We start from the raw sequence: 26,834 nt of genomic DNA, 5'->3' as shown, positions 1-26,834 counted from the left end.
CGGAAGCGTGGGACAAGGCGGGTCCCAACATGGCGGCCTCCTGGGCCTCCGGGCCCGCTTCTGCGGAGGCCGTGGCCGCCCGCCTGCTGGGGCTCCTGTGGCTCGTGACCGTCACCACTAGACCTTGGGCGGCTGCCGCCGCGGCGGACGAGGAGACATTTAAGTGCGAGGACCTCAAAGTGGGACAATATCCTCTGTGTCGTGTCCCCCGGCGCGGGCCGGGGCCGGGCGGAAGGGAGCCGGGGCCGGGGTCTCCCGCGGCCGGGGAGCCCGGAGATGAGGCGGGGGGCGGGGGCCGGGCGGCCGCGGCCACCGCCACCGAGCGTGCCTTGCGTGGGGCTGGGCTGGTCGGTGTTTCCTCATTCACCCCCGATCTCCCGGGCTTCTTACGTGTCCCACCGAGGATGCCAGGCTCTGCCCCGGACCCTGGGAACACAAACCTGGAGACTCCACCTGGAGGCTGGCCGAAGTGGAGGGGAACGGAACAGGTTAACTGCTCACGAGCCAGTCCGCGTTGATGCATTGTCATTACTAGCACCTGTGAGACGCGGATCTGGCAGATTCCGGCTCCATGGTGTAACCTGTGTTTAAAACGTCTTAAACGCTAGGTTGTATGCGTGAAAGTGTTGCTGGCATTGGCTAGCGGTCGCAATATTTAAATTAGCACAGGTAAGGCACTGTGAGTGGCATAATAGGGCTGTATGCATTAACCGTTTTAAAAACGGAACTGAAGCTGAATTAGGATTAGGTAAGTTGTCTTACATTATAGCACAGTTTATGATAAAACCCAGATGAAATGGAACGATATTGAAAGTGGCTACCTATGTACAAAATTAGACAACTTTTATACAAACTGGAACAGAAAAACTAATAACAGAAACTAAAGGTAACATGCTCTGTACATAGGTTTATAAGTAGAAACATAATGTGATCATGTATTACTTTATAGTCCTGTTTGTTTTTGTGCTAGTACTGAGGCTTGAACTCAGAGCCTGGGCTCTGTTCTTTCTTGCTAACGGTTGGAGCAAGCCACTGTTCCACTTCACCCTATTAAAAGTAATGTTCAGGTATTGTTTAACAGCATTAAAAATGTTCTCGTGATTGTTGAGTTGGACAAACTAGAACCTCTCATTCCATATGACTATCACCGGGAATATATAAGATATGCAAGATCATGTTCTATGTTGGAAATAAAGTTCCTGTTTCCTTAATTTTTTAAACATATATTTGTAAAGATCCTCAAATAAATGATGCTACACAAGAACCAGTTAACTGTACAAACTACACAGCTCATGGTAAGACTTCCAGGATAATTTCTTTTTCTTAATTTTATTTTCATTTTTTATTTTTTTTGTGTGTGTGTTTTTTGGTCGGCCCTGGGACTGAACTCTGGGCCTGGGCGCTGTCCCTCAGGCTCTTCAGCTCAAGACTAGCACTCTACCACTTAAGCCATTAATACCACTTCCGGCTTTTTTCTGCTTATGTGGTGGTGTGGAATCGACCCCAGGGCTCCATGCATGTGAGGCAAGCACTCTACCACTGAGCCAACTTCCCAGCCCTCATTTTATATTTGTTTGGGATGCTGCTGGGGCTTGAGCTCAAGGCCTGGACACTGTCCTTTTTGCTCATTGTCGCTTAGCTCAAGGGTAGTGCTATACCATTTGATCCACAGCTCAGTATTTTAAAACATTGTCCTTAAGTAGTTATGCAAAGAAGTTTCAATTCAAAATGTCAATTTATGCAAGCAATACATTGTGATAAATGTCACCCCTTCCACTGCAGAATTATATCTTTAAGAATATACACACAAATCCGGGCGCTGGTGGCTCACGCCTGTAATCCTAGCTACTCACGAGGCTGAGATCTGAGGTCTGAGGATCGCGGTTCAAAGCCAGCCCGGGCAGGAGAGACCGTGAGACTCCTATCTCCAATAAACCACCAGAAAACTGGAAGTGGCGCTGTAGCTCAAGTGGTAGAGCACTCGCCTTGAGCTGAAGAGCTGAGGGACAGCACCCAGGCCCAGAGTTCAAGCCCCACGACCGACCAAAAAAAAAAAAAAAAAAAAAGAATATACACACAAGGGCTAGGAATGTGGCTTCGTGGTAGAGGCCCTGGGTTTGATTCCTTAGTACCACATAAAAAATCAAAACAAACCAACAAAAAAGAATATACATACAACCAGGTGCTGGTGGCCTGCTCCTTAATCCTAGCTGCTGAGGAAGCTGAGACCTGAGGATCATGGTTCAAAGCCAGCCCTGGGCAGCAAAGTCTGTGAGACTCATTTCCTATTAACCACCAGGAAACTGGAAGTGTATCTGTGGTTCAAAGTGGTAGAGCCCTAGCCTTGAGCAAAAAAACAAAACAAAAAATAACTTAGGGACATTGCCCACACCTGAAAAGAAAAATACACATATACACATATGTATTTATATGTATACACACATATATATGTATGTATATATTTTTTGGTAGGGTTCGGTTGTGGGGTTTGAACCTTGATTTTCAGATCTTAGCCCCTTGAGTAGCTAGGATTAAAGATGTGAGGTACTGTTACTGTTACCCAGCTTAGTAATTTAAATATTTTGAAACTGTTTCATATGGTCAGTGTATGACCATTAAGAGTAATCAATGTGTTTTTAAAGTTTAACATCACTGTTAAGTTTTCAGAGCAATTCAGATTTGGAGAACTGGCTAGGGATTGTCACTGTTTAATAATTTTAGTTCTGAGCACTGGAACCCAGGACCCGAATGAATGCTCTATTAGGGAACTATACCCCTTCCCCAGTATTTAACAAAGAACAATAATTTAATTACATAAACTAGAAAGTTTTATATTTTATTATTTGCTTTGGATCTCCAGAATTATTTTTTTTCTTTCTTTTTTTTGGGGGGGGGTCCAGTCATGGGGGCCTCAACTCTGGGCCTGGGTGCTGTCCCTCAGCTCTTCAGCTCAAGGCTAGCACTCTACCGCTTGAGCCACAGCACCACTTCCGGCTTTCTTCTTTTTGCTTATGTGGTGCTGAGGAATCGAACCCAGGGCCTCAGGCATGCAAGGCAAGCACTCTACCACTGAGCCAACTTCCCAGCCTATTTTCTTCTATTTTAAAATTCTTTGTTTTTGTTTTTTTTTTTGGATGCTGGTCTTAGAGCTTGAACTCAGGGCCTGGGCACTGTCCCTGAGCTTTAATGCTTAAGGTTGGCACTGTACCACTTTGAGCCACACTTACATTTCTGGCCTTTGGTAGTTAATTGGAGATCAGAATCTCATGGACCTTCTTTCCTGGGCTGGTTTTGAACCTCTATCCTCAGATCTCAGCTTCCTAAGTAGCTAAGATTACAGGTGTTAGCCACCATGCCAGTTTAAGGTCTTTTTGTTGTTGTTGTTGGTCATGGGGCTTGAACTCAGGGTCTTGGTGCTGTCCCTGAGCTCTTTCGCTCAAGGCTAGCGCTCTATCCCTTTGAGCCACAGATCTACCTCTGGTTTTCTGGTGGTTAATTGTAGATAAGGTCTCATGAGGTGTCTGCACTGGCTTTGAACCTTGATCCTCAGATCTCAGCCTGAGTAGCTAGGATTACAGGCATGGGCCAGCAGTACCTGGCTCTTAAGTTCATTTTTTATTGATATATAAAAATAAAATTTTTATGCCTACTTGTGTGGTATGATGTAATGCTTAAGTACATGTATGTATTGTATACAATATTTAAGTGAAGGTAAATTGGTCTGCCTCAAACATAGCGTTTATTTCTTAAGCTTTATTATGCAAAGATATGTTAGGATTTTTATTGTTGGTTATTATTATTATTAAAAATTTTTTGGGGGGCTGGGAAGGTGGCTCAGTGGTAGAGGGCTTGCCTTGCATGCCTGAGGCCCTGGGTTTGATTCCTCAGCACCACATAAGCAAAAAGAAAAAAGCCGGAAGTGGTGCTGTGGCTCAAGTGGTAGAGCGCTAGCCTTGAGCTGAAGAGCTGAGGGACAGCGTCCAGGCCCAGAGTTCAGGCCCCATGACCGGACCCCAAAAAAAAAAAAATTTTTTTTTGTTTGTCGTGGGGCTTGAACTCTGGGCCTGGGCACTGTCCCTTAGCTCTTCAGCTCAAGGTGAGCACTCTTATCACTTGAACCACAGCACTACTTCCAGTTTTCTGAGTGGTTTATTGGAGATAAGAGTCTCATGGAAACAAAGGAGGAGGCAACAATGCTTGATAAGAAATGAACTCATTATCTTGCCCGTGTAATTGTAACCCCTCTGTACAGAATTTTCACAATAAAAAAAAAAAAGTCTCACAGACTTTCCTGCCCAGGCTGGCTTTGAACCACTATCCTCAGATCTCAGCCTCCTGAGTAGCTAGGATTACAGGTGTAAGCCACCGGCGTCCAGCTATTATTTTAGACATCTTACTGTGTTACTCAGGCTAGGGTTACTCAGGTAACCCTCTTGTGTCAGCCTGAGACTATGAGCATGTACCACCACACCCAGACAGTACATGGGTTGGTAATTACTGACAAAAAATTTGAAATGACTCATAGTTCAATATAGAACAGAAAGGAAATATATTGCCTTCTTCTATACCTGTAATATATAATTAGGTACATAGTAAGTATGAAAACAGTGTGGTAAGGATTTTAAGTATGCATAGGATTTTCTTAGGTGTTTTGATAATGGATATTAGCCCAGTTCTAGTCAGGAGAGATACCTGAAAGTATGTTGTGTTAAACTTAACACTGACCTTTTGCTACTATGCTGAATCATGAAATAATACTTCAGAATTATGTTTGTATGTACATGCATGGTTTAGTAGATATAGCATAATAAGTATATATTTATTCAATTTAGGTTATTTAAAAAGAACTTTGTAGGCTGGTGCTGGTGGCTCACACCTGTAATCCTAGTTACTCAGAAAGCTGATATCTGAAGATTGCAGTGGAAGCCAGCTGGGGCAGGAAAGTCCGTGAGACTTATCTCCAATTAACCACCAGAAAACGGGAAGTGGTGCTGTGGCTTAAGTGGTACAGCACTAGCCTTGAGCTGAAGAGCTCAGGGACAGCATCTAAGCCCAGAGTTCAAGCCCCATGACTGACAAAAAAGAAAAACAAAAACAACTTTGTGATTAATACCTCTCTTTGGGTAGTGTTTTGATTTGCATGTTTTATAGTTAAAAGTTTTTATATTGTAGCTCTTATAACAAAGAACATAGGATTAATATACATAAAAAACTCAGCTCCTGGTAACTCAGGAGGCGAAGAGCTAATGATCAAGAATCAAAGCCAATCCAGTTAGGAAAGTCATGAGATGCTTACCTCCAGTTAACTACCAGAAAACTGGAAGAAGAGCTGTGGCTCAAGATGATAGAGCACTAGCTTTGAGCAAAGGAGCTTATGAACAGTGCCCAGGCCCTGAGTTTAAGCCCTGTGACCACCAAAAAATAAAAAGGGCTCAGCTATCAAATATACTTGTTTGTAATCATTCATATGAAAGATGTTGGTAATATATGCCTGCTATTTATGACTCAGTATCTAACCTCAAGCAGAAGCTGGCAGCTAGATGCCCTAAAAAAAGCATTTTCTAACCCAGAAGCTGGTGGCTTATGCCTGTAATCCTAGTTACTCAAGAGGCTGAGATATGAGGATTGAGGTTTGAATCAGGACTGGCATACACACACACAAAAAGAGAAATGTACTCATTACCTTGCTCATGTAATTGTAACCCCTCTGTACTTGCTCATGTAATTGTAACCCCTCTGTACGGTATTTTCACAATAATAATAAAAAAAGACATTTTCTAGCTTGTGGGGTTATTTGCACATAGGAATTAATATAATTAAAAAAATAGTTTCTGCTCAATCAGGGCTCTGCCCTCAGTTAGATGTCTCTTGGATAAAGTAAGTTTAAATTCTTATTGGGTCTTGAATTCAGGGCCTGGATATTGCCCCTATGCTTTTTTTTTTTTTTTTGGGTCCGGTCATGGGCCTGAACTCTGGGCCTGGGCGCCGTCCCTCAGCTCTTCAGCTCAAGGCTAGTGCTCTACCACTTGAGCCACAGCGCCACTTCCGGCTTTTTTCTTTTTGCTTATGTGGTGCTGAGGAATCGAACCCTGGGCCTCAGGCATGAAAGGCAAGCGCTCTACCACTGAGTCACCTTCCCAGCCCCTGCCTCTGTGCTTTTGTGCTTATAGCTAACACTCTACCATTTGAGCCACAGCTCCATTTGAGGCCTTTTGTTGGTTAATTGAAGATAAGTGTGTCATAGACTTCTTTGCCTAGGCTGGCTTTGAATTGCAATCCTCATATCTCAGCCTCCTGGGTAGACAGGACTACAGGTATGTGTCACTGCTGCCCAGCAGAATTCTCTTAACAGTTATTGATACTAAGGTGATCCTTGGTATCCATGTGTATATGGTTTCAAGGAAAGTGCTGTTGAGGGAAACCCATAAATGCTTAAGATGCAGAATTCAGTGCTCTTCATGCTTCATTCATTTTTCCCAAAACACTGCCCAACTTCTGCTAATGATATTCAGCCTTTCAACAAATCTAAAATACTCACTTTCACAAGCTTTCACCTTGAGGGTTGGAGTGTTGGGTACCATTTGCTTTTGGAAGGCATATTTTCACAGATTTAAGGTCAGAGAAATAACAGATGACACAATGATAGAAGCACAACTAATGACACATTGACCGAGTGGCACAATAACTGAGTTGCTAAATGCACCTCTGGGAATTAAAATTTTTGTTTTTGAAATTTCTTTTGATTAAAAAATTTCAATAAAGCTCTGTGTACTAAGTTACTTACTTAGTCTTACTGTATGTGAAAACAACCACATGATGAGATTGCCAGGAAGTATAAAGGATGGATTGCGGTGATCTCTTGTAGGCTTTAAGTATTCATAGATGAAATAAACACAAGTACAGGGAAAGAGAAGAAAGTCTTCCTATAAAGCTTTCATTTGAGGAGATTAAAGCATGTAAAATGTAAGTACATTTGTCTATATTTGGGAACTATTAATAAATGTATTAATAAATGAATGACCTCACAAAGTAATAAATGAGTGAAAAAGCCAAGGGAGAATGCAAGCCCCTGATTTTAAGCCTCAGTACTGGCACATGCACTCAAAAACCTATTAACATTTATGGAGTGAAATAGTTTATGCTATCAAGATTCCAACAAACAGGACAGAGGTCAGCATAGGTAGGTTTTTTTTCTGTCCTGCATTTTTTTCATAGTATTTGAATTTTAAAAATATGATTAAAAATTTAAAATCTGTTACTATAAAGGTGATGTATAAAGGGTTATAGTTACATAAATTAGGCAAAGAGCACATTTCTTTTTGGACAGTGTTACCCCTTCCCTTGTTCTCTTCCAGTTTTTCCTCTCATCCCTATCCACAAGTTGTATAGTTCATTTTCAACAGTGTTTCTAGTGAGTGCCATTGCTCCATAAAAATTATTTTATTATTAGTATTAAGCTGCTGTAAGAGGAGTTACTGGTTCATAAGTCAGTTAATGAGTACTTTTTTTCCCCTTGGTCCTTGGGCTTGAAATCAGGGCCTGGGCTCTGTCCCTGGGCCTCTCCATGCTCAAGGCTAGTGGTTTACCACTTAAGCCACAGTCTACTTCCAGCTTTTTCTGAGTAGGTTTTTGGAGATAAGAATCTCTTGGACTTTCTTGCCTGGGTTGGCTTTGAATCTCACTCCTCAGATCTCAGCCTTCTGAGTAGCTAGGCATGAACCACTGGTGCCTGGCATGAGTATACACCGCTTCCTTTGCTTTCCTTCAGTTTACCCTTCCCATCCCTGCCCACAAGTTGTATAGTTCATTTTTCTCAGTGTCTGCTGAGTACCATGACTGCATTTGTTAACTACTTCCCTCCATTTCTGTGGCCTCCTTGCCACTTTTCAAAAGATGGAAAAGAAACAAAAAAACTTGCCACCACCACCAACAACAAAAAAAATCTATGTTTTCATTTCTTGGAATTCATTTTGATTAATAGTATTTTCGATAATTCATTTAGATAAATAGTTCAGGGGCATTTGGGTTTCTTGCCTGTGTATCCTTTAGTCTCACTGTGTGTGAATGCTTACAGTCCTGTATAATTTATAATGCCCGATATATTTTAGATCTAGCTTCCAGAAAAAAATGTGTCCTGGTGGGGCTGGGAAGGTGGCTCAGTGGTAGAGTGCTTGTCTTGCATGCATGAGGCCCTGGGTTCGATTCCTCAGCACCACATAAACAGAAAAAACCAGAAGTGGTGCTGTGGCTCAACAGGTAGAGTGCTAGCCTTTAGCTGAAGAGCTGAGGGACAATGCCCAGGCCCAGAGTTCAGGCCCCATAACCGATAAAAAAAAAAAAGTGTCCTGGCATCATTTTTAGTTTTATTTTTTAAGTATACCAGTCTAACCTAAAAGAAGGACGGGGGTTTGTTGGCAGTTAAAGAAACTAAATACTGGTTGGGGGGAGGTGGGGAGGAAAATGGGGGAGTATGGAAGGGATGGGAAGGGGAAACAAAGAGGAGGCAACAATGCTTGATAAGAAATGTACTCATTATCTTGCCCATTTAATTGTAACTCCTCTATACGGTATTCTCACAATTAAAAAAAAAAAAGAAACTAAATACTATTGTTTCCTCCTGTCTATCTGGGATTATGGCACATACCATCATGTCTGGATTGTTTTTAACATTGGATTTGGCTAGGTGTCAGTGGCTCATACTTATAATCCTAGCTATTCAGGAAGCTGACATCTGAGGATTGCAGTTTGAAACCAGTCTGGGCAGGAAAGTCTTTAACCACTAGAAAACTGGAAGTGGCACTGTGGCTCAAAGTGGTAGAGAGCTAGCCTTGAGTAAAAAAGTTCAGGGACTGCATCTAGGTCCTCAGTTTAAGCTTTGCAACTGACCAAAAAAAAAAAAAAAGATTGGATTTGGCCTGGGTTTGCCTGATAAGCAATCTTCCTATCTCTCCCTCCCAAGTAGTCAGATAGGTCATTCTTATTTTATTATTCTTGTTCTTCACAATATGATTCTAGAAAGTCTTCAGAATCATGTCTGTTCCATATACAGTAATTTCTGTAGGTATTTCTTTCTCACATTATATTAGGTGGATTGTGAATATAGATCAAAATTGGTAAATGCTGAAATACTACATCAAAACTTCAAAGGAGTTAAGAAACACATTTACAATAAGAATCTTAATTTATCTGAAATAGTTAAAATAAACTAGAAATACCAACTGAAATTATGTTAGAATAACTTAGTAGACTAATTACCAGTAAAAATTAGTGTTCATTCTTGGAAAAGGTAAAGTCAGGAGAATCAAAAGTTTCAGGTCAGCCTGGGCCACATCTTGAGATATATCTGAAAAAACCAAGGACTGTTGGTAGAGCTTTTGCCTAGCACACATGGCCAGTTCAAGTGTTCTTTACCTTCCAGATGAAGTACAAGAAGGTAATACTTTATGATTTGTCCTTGGTCATCCTTTCCAGAGGCATGTATCTAAAGCAGAATGTCTTAAAAGACATCTATCTGGGCTTTATGTTACACACTTGTAACAGCCTGAGCTACATAGCAGGGCTTAGGATCCTAAAATAAAATACATATCATATGGTATATCATATTGTACCTATTATTTATAAACGCATATGTAATGTAGTTTTTCCTATCTAAATTAAAGCCTTATGTCATATATGTTGGGATTATTCTGTTACGCATGTTCTTGTGTGCTTTCACCAATCTTAGAAAAACAATGAATTTTTTTTCTGCCTTTAGTCCAATGTTTTCCAGCACCCAACATAACTTGTAAGGATTTCAGTGGCAACGAAACACATTTTACTGGAAATGAAATTGGTTTTTACAAGCCTATATCATGCCGAAATGTGTAAGTACATTACTGAGATTTAAATTTCAGATTACTTGTATCTTGAATTCACACAATGAAGAGATGGAAGAGATTATTTGACATGGAAATCCTATGAATATCTTTACCCTTTCCCTTGTGTCATAAAAACCTCAAAAACCCCATTCATTCATTCATTCATTCATTGCAGTCCTAGAGATGGTTTCAGGGCCTCTTGTATTCAGGGTAAGAACTTTACCAGAGTTAGTATTCTCTTCCCTTGTAGTTTGTTTTGAGACAAGGTCTTCATGAATGATCCAGGCTGGCTTTGAACTTGCCATCCTCCTGCCCTCCTAGGCAACTGGGATTGCAGGCATGTGCCAAGAAAACCTGTTCTTTAAGTCTGCATATGTCATTTTTTCTTTTTTCTCTGCCAGTCCTGGGGCTTGAACTTGTGGCTTGAGCGCTGTTCCTGAGCTTTTTTGCTCTAGGCTACTCCTCTACCACTTGAGCCCCAGCTTACATCTGGCATTGTGGTCTCATGGACTTTACTGCCTGGACTGGCTTTGAACCATGATTCTCAGATCTCACCTGGAGTAGCAAGGGTTACAGACGTGATCCCTTGGCACCTGGCTTCTGCGTACCTTTTTGTAAATGTAGTTCAGCAGCAATTAGAACTGGACTTACCAGGACAAATAAAGATGATATATGCTAATTCAGCACTTAGTTTATGCGACCTACTAAGATGTTTTTCTGCCAGCAGTGGTGGTAAATACCTATAATCCCAGCACTTAAGAGACTCAGGCAGAGAGCTGGGGTATGGTTCAGGTGGTAGAGTGCCTACCTAACTCCAGTAATGCCCGCCCCTTCTCCCCCCCCCCCAAAAAAAAAAAGACAGAGGCAGGAGAATCTCTAGTTGGAGGCCAGACTTGGCTGCATAGAAAGTTCAAGGCCAGTCTGGCTATATAAGGAGTCTCAGTCCCAAAAAGCCAAAGCAAATAAGCACATTGTGTTTCTTAAGTTTGAGGGATTGCTACAATACAGTTAGGTAATGTATGAGAAAAGCATTAATTATTTTTAATCATTTGCACTTTTAAAGATGTTTTGAAACTTGATTTTATTCTTTGTAACATAGATGATGAATGGTGATGTTAATTCAAAAATTGTCAGTTTTGGATAGTAAGACAAGTTTATTTTGTTAGGTATGTTCTCTGTTTAAGGGCTTTTAGGTTTTAGTTTTAGTTTTATTATAGTAAAACATATGGTTTATTCTTTCTGTTTTGTACTAAAAGTATGATTTTACCCATTTATATTAGTTGCTGAAAATATATGTATGTGCTTACATTGTTTTTGATAACACCTATTTGAAATTGTGTCAAGAAATACTGTTTGTCTATTTCTACAACCTTTTTCAAAATCTTTAGAAAGAAAGCTTAGCATCCTTTCTTTTTCTTATAACCCACTTGATTGAGTTAACAAAGTTCCAAAATTTCTTGTTAACAATGCAAAGATTTTTTTTTTAAGGAATTATGTCTAAAGTATCTAGATAAGATTTGGTTAGTTTCTAAGCCTTAGATTGATATTTTTACCTTAAACATTCCAAATGATAAGTAAAGTGCTAGTTTAGGAAACCAGAGTTTCTTGTTTTTTACTTATTTATTTTTATTGTTATTATAAAGGGATATACAGAGGAGTTACCATTTTGTAAGTCAAGTAGGGAGTACATTTTGGACAGTGTCACCCCGTTCTTCATTCTCTTCCAGTTTTTTTCTTCCTGTCCCCACCCACAAGCTGTATAATTTTTTTTTTTTTTTTTTTTTTTTTGTGAGTCATGGGGGTTGAACTCAGGGCTTAGGTGCTGTCCCTGAGTTTTTCTGCTCAAGCAAAGTGTTCCACCACTTTCAAACAAAGCACCATTTCTGATTTTCTGGTCATTTTTTGGAAATAAGAATCCCACAGACTTTTCTGCCTGGGCTGGCTTTAAACTAGGATCCTTAGATCTCAGCCTCCTTAGTAGTTGGATTACAGATATGAGCCACCACCACCCAGCATATAGTTCATTTTCAGTATAGTTTCTGCTGAGTACCACTGCATTTATTCACCCTGTGTCTCTTCATTTTTGTACCTCCCTCTACCCCCAAAGACAGAAAAAGAATGAACAAGACAAAAAGAAGAAAACAAAAAACAACAGAGAAAAATAACCTCTTGTTTCTATTTCCTGGAGTTCATTTTGATAAAAATTATTTTATATGATCAGAGGTACATAGGCATCGCACCTTTATTTTCCTTCCCTGGGAGTGTCTTCCTTTGGTTTAACTGTGTGAATGCCTAGAGTCCTTTATAAATTTTTCATGTATTTTAGATCTAGCTTCCACATATGAGAGAAAACATGCACTATTTGTCTATTTGAGCTTGGCTTTCTCACTTAACATGGTTTGTTCTAGGTCTAATTCTGCGCAAAAAATAATATTCTTTCTAATGGCTGTGTAAAATTCCATTGTATATAGCTATTACATTTTTGGGATTCACTCATCTATTGCAGGGCATCTAAGCTTTTCCATAACATGGCTATTGTGAATAGTGCAGTAATGAACATGGATGTGCAAGTATCTTTATGGTATCCTGGCTTGTGATGTTTGTCTCACCTGTATTATTGAAATAGTTGGGAAACTTTTGTCCCTGTGATAGTTTGAATTTGTTCAGCAAGGGTTGGGTACATGGCTCAAGTGGTAGAGCAGTTGCGTAGCAAGTGTAAGGATCTGAGCTGAAAAAAAAGTGAATTTGTTTAGCAAGTGTTCATTCTTCTTATTCTTTGTTAGTGGGTAGTGTGTACTTCCTTCATCACTGATTTTGGGCTAGATTGTGTTACTTAATTTGGCCACTATAATGTGAGCAGGTGTGAGACAAACGAAAGCTTAAACATGCTTGGGCCTTAGAAAGGTTAAGTTTGCCAGATTGAGCTGAATTTACAGCCTGATCTAAGCTCAGCCAAACCTCAGCAGGAAGCTAATTTTCCCTATTTAACATAGGTCATTTGAACCATACCTACCTGTACTCTACAAGTGTGAGAAAAATAGCTTATTATTGTGAACCATTAGGTTGCTTTTAAAATTTTTGGTGTTGATTCTGGGGTTTGAACTCAGAGTCTAGGTGCTGTCCCTGAGCTTTTTTTGCTCAAGGTTAGTGCTCTATCATTTGAACATAGCTCCACTTCTGGCTTTTTGGTTGTTACTTGGAGATTAGAATTTCAAGGACTTTCCTGCCCAGACTGGCTGTGAACTGTAACCCTCAGATCTCAGCCTCATGAGTAGCTAGGTTTACAGGTGTCTTGGGAACCACTAAGTTTTGATGACATCATGAGACTAGCTGATGAATACTCATCTATGTTCTGTTTTAGCACAGCAGCCAAAAACAAATCAGATCATGTCACATCTTAAAATCCTGAAGTAGTTTCCCATTTCTTTCAGAGTGCAAGTTAGTACAAGGTGTGAAAGGCACATCTGCTTCCCTTACTCCTGGTTCCTTCTTTGATCTCATCCATTTCCTAGTATCTTCTTTTCTTACTCTATTCCTGTTATACTGGCCTCCTTAACAGGCCTCAGACTTGCCTAATACTTTGCCCCAGCCTTTTCTTTCTCCAGAGTATGATATAACTCGTTTTCTTTCCTTAGGTCTTTGCTCACCATTTTAGTGAGGCTTACTGTTTTTTGTTGTTGTTGGTTGTTGGGCTGAATTCTGGGCCTGGGTGCTGTCCCTCAGCTCTTCAGCTCAAGGCTAGTGGTCTAGCACTTGAGCCATAGTAGCACTTCCAGCTTTTTCTGCTTACGTGATACTTAGAAATCAAACCCAGGGCCTCATGCATGCAAGGCAGACCCTCTACCACTGAGCCACCTTCCCAGCCCTTTACACCTTCATACCCCATTTAAAAATTTTTAATGTTGGTTATGGGGCTTGAACTCTGGGCCTGGGCGCTGTCACTCAGCTCTTCAGCTCAAGGCTAGCACTACTCACTTGAGCCACAGTGGCACTTTCGGCTTTCTGCTGGTTTATTGGAGATAAGAGTCTCACAGAGGGCTGGGAAGGTGGGTCAGTGGTAGAGTGCTTGCCTTGCATGCATGAGGCCCTGGGATCGATTCTCCAGGAACATATAAGCAGAAAAAGCCAGAAGTGGTTCTGTGGCTCAAGTGGTAGAGCGCTAGCCTTAAGCTGAAGAACTGAGGGTCAGCACCTAAGCCAGGAGTTCAGGCCCCATGACCGGCAGAAAAAAAAAAAAAAAAAAAGAGTTTCACAGACTGTGCTGCCCAGGCTGGCTTTGAACTGTGATCCTTAGATCTCAGCCTCCTGAGTAGCTAGGATTACAGGTGTAAGCCACCACCTGGCCTCAAACCCCATTTTTAAGTGGACATTCTGCTCTACATTGTGTGTGTGTGTGTGTGTGTGTGTGTGTGTGTGTGTGTGTGTGTGTGTGTGTGTGTGTGTGTGTGTGTGTGTGTGTGTGTGTGTGTGTGTGTGTGTGTGTGTGATTACAGTTTGAACTCAGGACTTCACATAGGCTAGCCAAGTGCTATTTACACTTGAGTTATACTTTCAACTCTCTTTGCTATGGTTAGATTTAAAATAAGGTCTTGCTTTTATGCAAACTAGCTTGGACCCTGATCCTCCTATTTATACTTCCTGCTGTATCTGGGATGACAGGTATATACTACCAAACCTAGATTTTTTTTCCCCTATATTATTTATGACTTGCAAACAATATGATTTACTTTCAAAAATATTTTGTAATTTGCTTGTTGCCACATAAATGCAAGCACCTGAGGGACACCAATCTTTGTTGCTTTTATTCATTAATATATCTCAATAACTTAGAATAGTGCCTATGACATATAGTTATCCATAAAGCATTAATGGAAATAATGAGGCAATTAATGAATTAATGGTAGTCTACAGTTTTGTTTTCTAAAATGTTTATATGTTGAAAATAAATAACACCCAGATTTTAATATTGTGCAGAAATGGCTATTCATACAAAGTAGCAGTTGCATTGTCTCTTTTTCTTGGATGGTTGGGAGCAGATCGATTTTATCTTGGATACCCTGCCTTGGGTAAGTGTGTTTCATCAAAAACAAATTAGTATGAAACTTGTAGTCTGTTAAATATATGTATTTGTGTGTGTGTATGCTAGTCCTAGGGCTTGGACTCAGAGCCTGGGTGCTATCCCTGAGCTTTATTGCTCAAGGCTAGTGTTCTTGAGCCAAAGGTCTACTTCAGGCTTTTTATTGGTTAATTGGGGATAGGAGTCTCATGGACTTTTCTTCCTGGGATGGCTTCAGGCCTTGATCTTCAGCTCTCAGCCTCTTGAACAGCTACTATTATGGGCATGAGCCACTGGCACTAGCTTTAAACTTTTGATTTTGATTGTAGAGCTAATAAACAGGAATTCTAAGAGGAAAAAATAATCTAGAATACATTTGAGGAACTGAATTTTGCAGTTTTACAATAAGATCAATATTTTCCTCATTATTTTTTTGTGGCATGACAATTTGCTTATTTAAATTTTCTATTGAAATATATAGTTGGTCATGTAATATATCATCACTAAGTACTCTGGTGTTAAAAGATGTTCTGTTATTCTGGTATAGTAAGTGTACTTTTATGCTGGGTGCTGGTGGCTCACGCTTGTAATCCTAGCTACTCAGGAGGCTGTGATCTAAGGATCGCAGTTCAAAGCCAGCCACGCAGGAAAGGCTGTGAGACACCTATCTCCAATAAACCACCAGAAAACTGGAAGTAGCACTGTGGCTCAAGTGGTAGAGCGCCAGCCTTGAGCTGAAGAGCTGAGGGACAGTGCCCAGGATCATAGGTCAAGCCCCATGACCAATAACAGCAAAAAAAAGTAAGCGTAATTTTGATACAATGAGTTGTTTCTTTTTTGGTTTGTTGTTCGTTGGTATGTGTACAGTGCTGAGGAAGCCAGAGCTGTAAGCATGTTAGGCTAGCTAACTTACCCTGGTATACTAAGATTTAAAGATTTATGTCTCTAGGCATTTTCTCAAGAAATTTTATAATATTGCATTGACATTTTAAAAATAACTAATATTTAGTAAGTGAATAAATTCATGATTTTATTTCATGTAATAAATTAATAAACTTACTTGGGGTTTCTTTATATATAAATTTTTTGCATGTTTTTAGGTAAAAGATTTAGTTTTTATAAAGTATTTTTATATTCTTATTGTAGAGTATGGTATACTCTATTTTTTGGTATACTCTATTATTATTTATTAGAAAATGGAAAAGTTTTGTTATATAAGAGTTTCATAATCATAAATAACTTTAGCTTCTTTTCTAGGTTTATTAAAGTTTTGCACTGTAGGATTTTGTGGAATTGGGAGCCTAATTGATTTTATTCTTATTTCAATGCAGGTAAGTTAGTTTCAATCTGAAATACAAATTAGTTGTACATTCAAAATTGAATTTATTGATACTCTGCTGGTATGTGTGTGTGTGTGTATGTGTGTATGTGGTATTAGCTGGTAAATGTGTATGTGTACATACACATACATACACACACAGTTTATTTCTGGTGCCAGTCCTGGGGCTTGAACTCAGGGCCTGGGAGCTGTCCCTGAGCTTCATTTGCTCAAGGCTAGTGTTCTACCACTTGAGCTACAGCTCTGCTTCCAGGCTTTTGATAGTTCATTGGAGATAAGTGTATCACAGACTTTTCTGCCCAGGCTGGCTTCAAACCACGATCCTTAGATCTCCATCTCCTGAGTAGCTAGGATTACTAACTGGCATGAGCCACTTGGCCTCTATTGGTGTATTTACAATTTTAGATATATTAGGAAGCAGATAGGAATGCTTGTTTTGGACTACTCTCTCTCCTTCCCTCCCTCCTACCTCCCTTCCTACCTCCCACTTTCCCTCCCTCTCTCCCTTCCTTCCTTTCTTCCTTTCTTCCTCCTTTCTTTGTGAACGTACAGGGCTTGAACTAAGAGCCTGGGCACTGTCTCTTACCTTTTTTTCCTTAAGGCTACTACTTGGGCTACAGCTCTACTTCTGGCTTTTTGTTAGTTAATTGTAAATAAGAGTCCCATGGACTTCCCTGCTTGAGCTGGCCTCAAAACTGTAATCTTCTAATCTTAGCCTCCTAAGTAGCTAGAATTACAGGTATGAGCCACAAGCACCTGTCCTTAGTTTTTATTTGGATGCTGATTTTAAGAGGTCATATCAAAGTCATCTTTCCAACAAGCATTTCTCAAACTCATTTCTCTAAAAGATTAAGACAGCTACTGAAAAAGATTTCATGCTCAAATATGATTTGTAGATGTACATTCGACTGAGTTAGAGATTTCTTTATTAAACTTTTCAGAATCTTTATAATGTGTATTGTGTTGTGTCTTTTAAGAAGCATTGCAGCAAATTCTCAAAGTTCCTGTTTGTTTATTCTCAAATTTACTCAGACTTACTATTTATTAATTACAGTTACTTTGTCAATTACAATAACTAGACATTGATGAGACATACAGATGAGCATTGTGGAGGCAAAAGCAGAATTTCCTTTTATACTGCACAATCACTCTATGATATTCTACTGATTGTAAACTACAGAAACAAATCTAGCTAGATTACAGAGTTAAAAAGGAGTATATAGGTGTTCTGTAGAATGTCTAGGACTGGGACTGGCCTCAAGCATGACCAAGTTCATTCAGATGATGTGGTATTCATATGTATTTCTTCCTTACTTTCTCCTGCTATAGTGGGTATGAGGGCAGGCAGAGTTTGAGTAGTCCTATCATGAGTACTTGAAAGTGCCACATGCTGTCTTCTGTTAAGTTACACTAAACTGGTTGTGGATAACTCTTAAGGATTTTGAAATTAAAGAAGATGATTTATAGAACAAATATTGCCAAACAGTACTTCAACAAGCATTTATGGATCACCTAATGTCTTCAGCAAGGGTGTCAGTATGCATTTAAATCATCATCTGCTTTGCCCTGCTTTCTCATCCAGTATTTCCACTCTGCAGTTCTGTTATCTTATGCTCTAAAAGAAAGTTGAAATCAAAGAGATTCTGGTACCATACTGTGAGGAGGAGGCAGCATATGGACCAATAAGATACCAGAATTAAGCAAGGAAAATATTTGGTTTTAAAGTTGGAATTTCCCTGCCTTTACTCATAAACATATGCCTAACCAAATATCCTGCCATTTCTAACTGTGGGACAGGCAAGCAGGCATGAAGAGGCTAAGGTACTTTTGTGCATATGCTTACAAATGGGTTTCTCATTTGAAATGAAGATCTAAGGAGTTTGATGTACTACTGCATTCTTCAAGTTAAGATATCCAGAAATTCAAAGGGTCTTTGCAAATAACCTACAGTTAATATTTTTATTCTAGATTCCCTTTGATGATATTGTCTTTGTTGTATTGCTTTCGTTATAGCAAATTGTGGACCTGATTCGCTTCAGCTACTGCTTTCTGTTACCTTTCTATCTGACGTTTTCACAGTAAATTGTTCCTAAAGAGCTCTTGGAGTTGAGACTATCACATTAAGAAATCATTGAGATAGAATTAGACTGATTTCTGCAGTAGATTTCCACAAATAAGACATTTAATAGTATGGCAGGGTTAGTTGGGCACTGGTGGCTCACACTCAGTTTGAGGCCAGCTGGGGCAGAAAAGTTTGTGACTCCTTCTCGTCCCCCAGCTGAACTTACTGGTCCATGCCTGTCATGGCTATGTGGAAGCTTTGTGGGAGCCTAAGACTGTGATGATGGTGGTTTAGGGCCAGCTCAATGAGAAAAAAAGTATGGCTCTGTCTCCATGGAGGAAAGTTGGACATGGTTGTGTGGCCCTGTGACTCCATCGATGACCAGAAGCCTAAACTAGGCAGTGTGCATACCCGGGTGGGAAGCAAGACTATGTTAAAATAACCAGTGAAATGGCTGAACGTGTGGCCCAGTGATATCAAGCCTACCTAGGAAGCTGGAGGCCCAGAGTTCACAGCCCAGGACTGTCAGGAAAGAAAAAAATTTGGCCACGTTAGACTGCTGTCAGCTTGAAAGAAAATAAATTAGTCTTCAGCTATAACCAAATATGTTGTCTTAGTCTACTATTATTATTATTTTGTGCCTATACTGGAGTTTGAACTCAGGTCCTGGGTACTATCCCTCAGCTTTTTTGCTGGTGCTCTACCACTTGAGCCACAGCTTCACTTCCCAGCTTTTTGTGGGTTAATTGGAGATAAGAGTCTCACAGGCTTTCCTGCCCAGGTTGGCACCATGGTCCTCAAGTTTCAGCTTCTTCTTTTTTTTTTTTGGCGGTCATGGGGCTTGAACTCTGGGCTTAGGCGTTGTCCCTGAGCTCTTCAGCTCAAGGCAAGAGCTCTACCACTTGAGCCACAGCACCACTTCTGCTTTTTTTTTTTGTCAGTTGTGGGGCTTGAACTCTGGGCCTGGGTGTTGTCCCTGAGCTCTTCAGCTCAAGGCTAGCACTCTACTGCTTGAGCCACAGCACCACTTCTGGCTTTTTCTGTTTATGTGGTGCTGAGGAATTGAACCCAGGGCCTCAATTATGAGAGGCAAGCACTCTACCACTGAGCCACCTTCCCAGCCCATCACTTAGCTTTTTGTTCAAGGCTGTGGGTCTGCCACATCTCTACTTCTGGTTTTTGTTGAGTTACTGGAGATAAGAGTCTGCCTGGAATGGTTTTGAATCAAGCTCCTCAAATCTCAGCCTCCTGAGTAGTAAGGATTATAGCTTTGGGCCACTGGCGTCTGGCTTATTTTTCTTTATTTTAACTTATAAAATACGTTATTATTTTGAAATAGTTGTAAAAAGAGGTTTCAATTCAAGCTGTCAGTTTATGAGTACAATGCACTCATCAGTGTCACCCTTTCCGTCATTCTCCCCCACCCCTTCGTCTTCTAACCCCACTCATCTCCTCAAGTTACCGTGTTACATTTTCATATGTGTACATTGGACATTATGACTGTGTTTACCCACCCTTCCTCTCTTGATTCATCTGCCTTTCGTCCTCTTGACCCTTCTCTGCTTTAGGCAACACATCTCAGTTCCCTGGTATTCCTTTTGTGAAACTATAACCAACACACTAACTTTCACCGTTCACTAGAATAAGATCCTTGTTGGCAACTAACATTTGAGTCAGAGTTACATGTATAACGCCTAACAGCACCTGGAATATTATACAGATTAAATATTTGTTAAATAATTTGTTGGTTTTTGTTTTGAGATGAGGACTCGCTGTGGTACCCAAGCTGGCCTTGAGTTCTTGGACTCAAGGCCCCAGCCATTCTCCTGCCTTAGCCTCCTTAAAAGCTGAGATTGCAATTGTGCATCACTGAACCCAGTTTTTGCTGAATAAATTTTAGGACGGAATCATTTTTTATTTATTCACATGTTTGTTTATTTTTGTTTGTTGTGGGGCCTGAACTCTGGGCCTGGGTGCTATCTCTCAGCTCTTCAGCTCAAGGCTAGTGCTCTACCACTTGAGCCACAGCACCACTTCTGGCTTTTTCTACTTATGTGGTGCTGAGGAATTGAACCCCAGGCCTATGCATGCAAGGCAAGCACTGTACCACTGAGCCACCTTCCCAGCCCCAGAATCATTTTTTTACATGAGAAGTGTTATATGGTAGTTTTCTTCAAACTCCATTTTTATAACCCCTCATTTTTTTTAAAGTTTGTATCCTCTCCATATTTTTAAATTGACATTTAAGTTTTTCACCATAAATTTAAATGTAATATCAAATATTGACATATTTAAATAAAACTGTTATGTAAATCTTTAAATGTACTTGACAATATAAATACCATAGAATTTAAAATATCATCCATTAAAAAACATGAATAAACACAAACCATTATAATTTTGACATAACGTTTTTTCTCCTTGTATTTTGTTTTCTATGCCCCTTCTTCCACCAGATTTTATTTCAGTCTTTTGTATTTTTATGCTTCAAAGCTTTCAATTAATCATTTTTATTATTAAAATCAATGCTTTTCTATGATTTCAAGATTGACCTATCAGTTATTAATGAGGCAGTTAATTGAAGCAGCATTAATATGTTACAAATATGTTACTATGTCAAGCAAGTTATTTGTAAGTAAAAAGACTGGAGGTGTGGCTCTCTAGTGGTAAAGTGCCAGCTATGAGCAAAAATGCTGTGAGAATGGCAGGCCCTGAGTTCAAGTTCCAGTACAGGCACTGAATGAATGAATAAAAAAAAGAAGTAAAATGTTATTAGGAAATAGATCTTTTGAATAAAATGTGGCAGAACGTATTTTTGAGAGTTAAAGTTTAGGCTAGAATATAGCTCAGTGGCAAAGTGCTTGCCTAGCAAGGGCAACATCCTGAGTTGGATTTCCAGTACCAGTAAAGAAAAAAACAAACAAAAAAATGCAGTTAAAAAAACCCAACAAAACAAAACTAGAAGAGGTTTTCCTAAGTCCAAGATTTGAATTCTCCCAAGGCTTGGCACTTCAGAGGTTTTTAGATGCGAGGGAACTATGCCAAAGTAAGACTCAGGGTAGGCTCTGAATGTGAATGATAGGTTTCCTCTACTATATTAACAAGCTGGAAAAGGACTGCAGTGAGGGGATGTGGGAAGCCAAACTAGCGTAACACCTTCACCATAGCCTGCAATCAGGCAGGTCATTTTACGGAGTTTTTGTGGCAGTCCAGTATCTCAGAATTGATCATTATGAAACTCTGACCCACTTACAACCTGGCATATCTTTCTTTATTGTTAAGGCCACAGTTTGAAGATTGCTACTTTAAAGGATGATTTGTAGCAATCCTAAGTGGATTGTCACAAGTATGATTAAGTGAACAAGATGATCATAGTGAACATGTGCTAATTTTTGTTGTTGCTGTTGTTCTGTTTTTTTTTTCCCTCTCATTGCAGGTGGTTCTGGCAGGGCTGAACACTGCAGTTACACAGCGTCATCTCCCATAGAGAGCCTTGTCTGGCCAATCATATCAAATTCTATTTCCTTGGATACAGCACTTTGTCTAGTAGTAGTCATAAAAAGCAAGCAAACCAATGAAAATCTTGCCCTGGAATTGGGGTATTAGCACTAGGGAAGGAAATTTTACTTTTTCTGTTGGGAGCTGCTTTAGTACGTTCTAGTTACATAAGCCACTCAGCTTTTTTTTTCTTAAATTGGATTTTTCTGGTACTGAAATAATCTTATTAACAATTGAGAAAAGAAAACTCAAAAGTATTGGGAATTATCTTTTGTAAAATGAATAATTTTGAAAATTTATCTCTTCTAGATTGTTGGACCTTCAGATGGAACTAGTTACATTATAGATTACTATGGAACCAGACTTACAAGACTGAGTATCACTAATGAAACATTTAGAAAAACACAGTTATATCCATAGATACTTTAATAAACAGTAAGTGATACATGTTTCTAATTTAATTAGAGCATATTATTCATATAAAAGAACTTGGGAACTAGGGGAAGTTTTGAGAATCCATTTGGGGATATCAACTTCTCATTTTGCTTGTGGTGAAATACAGGTCTACTTACACATGATGTCTATAATTCTTTGTAAAGTATTTGGTTTTTAAATTTTTTTAACTTTATAACAAATAATGCTTTATTTTGTCCTGAAGTAAATTGTCAAGTACGCTTTAAAACATTATTATTTTTTTTTTTTCGGTCCGGTCGTGGGGCCTGAACTCTGGGCCTGGGCGCTGTCCCTCAGCTCTTCAGCTCAAGGCTAGCACTCTACCACTTGAGCCACAGCGCCACTTCCGGCTTTTTTCATTTTGCTTATGTGGTGCTGAGGAATCAAACCCAGGGCCTCAGGCATGCAAGGCAAGTGTTCTACCACTGAGCCATCTTCCCAGCCCCTAAAACATTATTTTTAATAAATCCTGCAAAGAAGTTATCATTGAGCACATCAGTTTATGAATACAATGTATCTTGACTGATGTTAAACCATTCATCGTTCTTCCCCTGTAAAACATTTTTATGTTCATTATCCTTGCATTTTCAAATTAGACTCTCTCTGCAATGAATATGGTTAACTACCAAGTTTGCAGCATAAAAATAACATGAAAGCAAAAGTCTGCTCATTAATTGATGGTTGTAATGAAAATATGTGTTACAAGCTGGGTGCCGGTGGCTCATGCCTGTAATCCTAGCTACTCAGGAGGCTGAGATCTGAGGATCACGGTTCAAAGCCAGCCCAGGCAGAAAAGTCCATGAGATTCTTGTCAGTTAACCACTAGAAAATTGGAAGTGGTGCTGTGGCTCAAGCGGTAGAGCACTCGCCTTTTTTTTTTTTTTTTTTTTTTTGGGTCCAGTCGTGGGGCCTGAACTCTGGGCCTGGGCACTGTCCCTCAGCTCTTCAGCTCAAGGCTAGTGCTCCAGCACTTGAGCCACAGCGCCACTTCTGGCTTTTTTCTTTTTGCTTATGTGGTGGCTGAGGAATCGAACCCAGGGCCTCAGGCATGCAAGGCAAGCGCTCTACCACTGAGCCAACTTCTCAGCCCCGAGCACTCGCGTTATGCTGAAGAGCGCAGGGACAGCGCCCAAGCCCAGAGTTCAAGCCCCACGATGGACCAAAAAAAAAGAAAGAAAGAAAATACATGCTACAGAATGTTACAGAATTACAGAATTATGTTACAGAATTACAGAATGTGTAATTTCTGTCCATCTCCTGAGGATTCGCAAGGTCTTGCTGTATAACTCAGGCTGGGTTCAAACTTAAGGATTTCCTGTCTCTGCCCCCTAGTGCTGGAATTACAGGAGTGGACTGGCACAATTGGCCATAATATGATTGTTAGCCTCTTTCTTTTTTCCTAAACATGAAAGTTGGTAGAACCAAAACCTTCAACTTCCTGTAAGCACTTACTCTAAAGTTTGACCTGACCTGAAAATTCTTACTTGTTTTCAACATTAAACAGGTAATCCTGCTGAAGGAAGAGATATTATTAATCTTACTGCTTGAACTCTGGTTCTCCAGGACTCTGCTACTTGAGAGATTTTGTTTCAGTTACCATACATTAATATATTTTAATAAATAATCTTCCAATAATGCAAGATTTTTCTCAGAAGGATTTCCATAAGATGTCAGAAAAGCCATTTCCTGGTATAGTCAGATAGGATGCAGGGCAATTTTTAGGTGATTGTTCAGTTTAAGCTATCAAACAGGTGTATAGGCCGAGAGAAAAAAGGTTAAATGTCTACACTACCTTCCTTGCTTTTGGATTTTCTGTTGACTATTTCAGAGATTGCTTCTAAAGTCAGGACTGAAGAGACAATTATTTTCTGTGTTGTAGTATATAAATAGATTAGAAGATAAAATTTTGCCTATTAAATAGCTTTTCTTTATGACAGTAAAATGATGAGATACAGTCAGGTGCTGGTGGCTCATGCCATAATCCTAGCTACTCAGAAGGCCAGAATCTGAGAGTCACAGTTCAAAGCCAGCGAGCCAGACAAACCCTGAGACTCTTATCTCTAATGAAACAGCTAAAAACTGGAACTGGAGACTTGGTTCAAGTGGTAGAGCACCTGCTTGGAATGAAAAAGTTGAGGGAGGAGGGGGGAAAAAGTTGAGGGACAGCACAAAGCCCTGAATTCAAGCCCCAGCCAGCATTAAAAAAAAAAGTTATGCAATATGCCTGTTGTCAGGATACTGAGTAGTGACAGTTCCTGAAAAATGTGACACTATCTAAAAATTTTTTCTTACAAACTTCAAGAATTATTGAGGCATTTTGTTTGGCTTTGCTTTTATGAGATAGTCTGGCTATGTAGCTCAGGCTGGACTTAAATTCTCCATCTTTCTGTGTTTGCCTCCTGAGTAGAATTGTTGAGTTACATAGTTGAAAAGCTTAGAGACTCATCTGCCTCTTTTTATCATAAAGTAGACCTAAGGAAGTTTAGAGCAAGATATCCAAGTAAAGGAGAAGTGAAGTGAAATTGAGCTCTTCTGTAATATCCTGTGTCCTACCCAAGCCACCACTTTGTTTTGTTTCAAACATCTTCATTTTAGAAATGATCTCTTCTACTTTATAAGAAGGATGATGTAATTTTACATTTCTCTATTCATACTATAAACTTGTCTCTTTCAAAAGTGTACGTATTGTTGTTAAATCATGAAGTATAAAAATTAAGCAAGTGTGCAATTTCTCTGTAACCTGTTATGTAAACATTTAATTAGGATTTCTGGCTCATATTTGAAATTTAAAACTTGAAGAGCCATTGTGGAAACTGATATCTGCCTTGCCATTCTCATAATCTCCAAGAATGAGAAAAAAGTGTCTTGAGTAAATGAAATGTTAAAATGTGCCTCTGGATCTGGGAATGTAGTGCAGTGGCAGAGTGCTTGTCTAGATTGCAAAGGCCCTGGGTTCCATCTCCAGTGTTGCTAATTTAAAAAGAAAAGAAAATTTTAAAAAGTGAACCTGTAATAACCTTTAGGGGATTCTTTCAAAGTAATTGTGTTTTAACATATTTTTTTTTCTTTTTAGGAGTCGAGCCTCCTTGATTTTAACAGAGAATACCCAGTATGTGGATTTCCAGATATTCCTTTTTCTTCGTCAAACACCACTTGATGGGTTCCATCTGATCATTTTTTTTTCATGTCATCATTTTTGATCTAGTTAAATGTATAGTCTCTGGGCACTAGTAGCTCACACCTGTAATCCTAACTACTTAGGAGGCTGAGATCTGGAGGATTGTGATTCAAGAACAGCTTGGGCAGACAAATCCTCAAAACTCAATCTCCAGTTAACAAGCAAAAAAACCACACTGGAGGCATGGCTCAAGTGGTAGAATGCTAGCTAAGTGAGCACACGGCTCTGAGTTCAAACCTTGGTACCACCAAAAAAGAAGTGTATTATTCTGGATTTATTTAATAATTCTTTGTTTATAAGCTGTATAATAGTCTTTCTGAGGCTTCTGTCTCTATGAGACAGATAGCTCTTTATTCTAATATTGTTTAATGTCTCTTATAAAGGCAAGTTGCCACTTGTCATTTTTTCTCTTATGATAAATAAAGGCATAACTTATTCACATTTTTAGTGCTTTATTTTTTACAAAACAAACCATGTTGATGTTAGTAAGCAGTTAAGCAATGATGTGACCGAAAACCATTTATACTGATGGGGCTGTGGTCTTGTGTGTGGCATCCCAGCCTTCCTGTGATTCTGTCACTTCCCTATGTCTTCGCTGGGGTTCCTGGGAGCTAAAGGTCATCAGGGGTTTGGGAGCCTTGAGGCAGCGTGGATGCTTGTGTCCTCTGTAGAGTGATGAACTTGCTGTGGAAGACCAGCTGTTGACTCCAGATGTCCCTGCAGTTACAAGATGGCCCTACAGACAAGATGGGAACATCAGATAGATGACTAAGATCTGCCATCTGCGAGGGCCACGAGGCAGACCAGCACAGGAGCCTCAGTGATGCAGGAGGGCCTGAGGAAGCAGCACCTACCTGTATGTCAGCACTTGGTTCTCTCACTGTGTAGGAGGGATTTAAGAAGATAAAAACACGTAAAATGCTGTGTCCCTGTATTCTGCCATTTAGCAATAGGCAATATATATAAATACATATATATTTTATTTATATATATACATATATATTTTATTTATATTTATTTTATTTATATTTTATTTATATTTATTGTATATAGCAATATATATAAATACATATATATTTTATTTTTTATATATTTATTTTTTGTGGGTCTTGGGGCCTGAACTCTGGGATTGGGTGCTGTCCCTCAGCTCTTCAGCTTCAGCTGAAGGCTAGCACTCTGCCACTTGAGCCACAGCATCACTTCTGGCTTTTTCTGCTTATATGGTGCTGAGGAATCAAACCCAGGGCCTCATGCATGCAAGGCAAGCCCTCTACCACTGACCCACCTTCCCAGCCCAAGTAATAGGCATATATTTTACTTTTAAAATAATAGGGTCCTGAAGAGTAAAAACTTTACCCCAAAAAAAGTACATACAGTTAGCTTCATAACCT

The 26,834-nt window shown here is 39.7% G+C and overlaps 1 protein-coding gene across 2 annotated transcripts; it reads left to right on the top strand.

The window, feature by feature from the left end:
* Tm2d1 (TM2 domain containing 1) lies at positions 1-25,884 on the top strand. Of its 2 annotated transcripts, none has more exons than XM_069987177.1 (7): positions 1-191; positions 1,226-1,295; positions 9,755-9,863; positions 14,832-14,923; positions 16,171-16,244; positions 22,122-22,247; positions 25,339-25,884. In XM_069987177.1, the coding sequence occupies exons 1-6, from the start codon at positions 30-32 to the stop codon at positions 22,230-22,232; spliced, it is 618 nt and encodes a 205-aa protein (XP_069843278.1). In that variant the 5' UTR covers positions 1-29; the 3' UTR covers positions 22,233-22,247; positions 25,339-25,884. The 2 variants fall into 2 exon arrangements, with proteins under 2 accessions (XP_069843278.1, XP_069843277.1); XM_069987176.1 differs by having other exon boundaries at positions 16,159-16,244.
* The last annotated feature ends 950 nt before the right edge of the window (positions 25,885-26,834 follow it).

This window comes from Dipodomys merriami, unplaced genomic scaffold (genome assembly GCF_024711535.1).
Source record: "Dipodomys merriami isolate MVZ:Mamm:240054 unplaced genomic scaffold, mDipMer1.0.p SCAF_34, whole genome shotgun sequence".
Lineage (NCBI taxonomy): Eukaryota > Metazoa > Chordata > Mammalia > Rodentia > Heteromyidae > Dipodomys > Dipodomys merriami.
The sequence above is the reverse complement of the archived record's forward strand: the minus strand, read 5'-3'. Positions and strand labels throughout refer to the sequence as shown.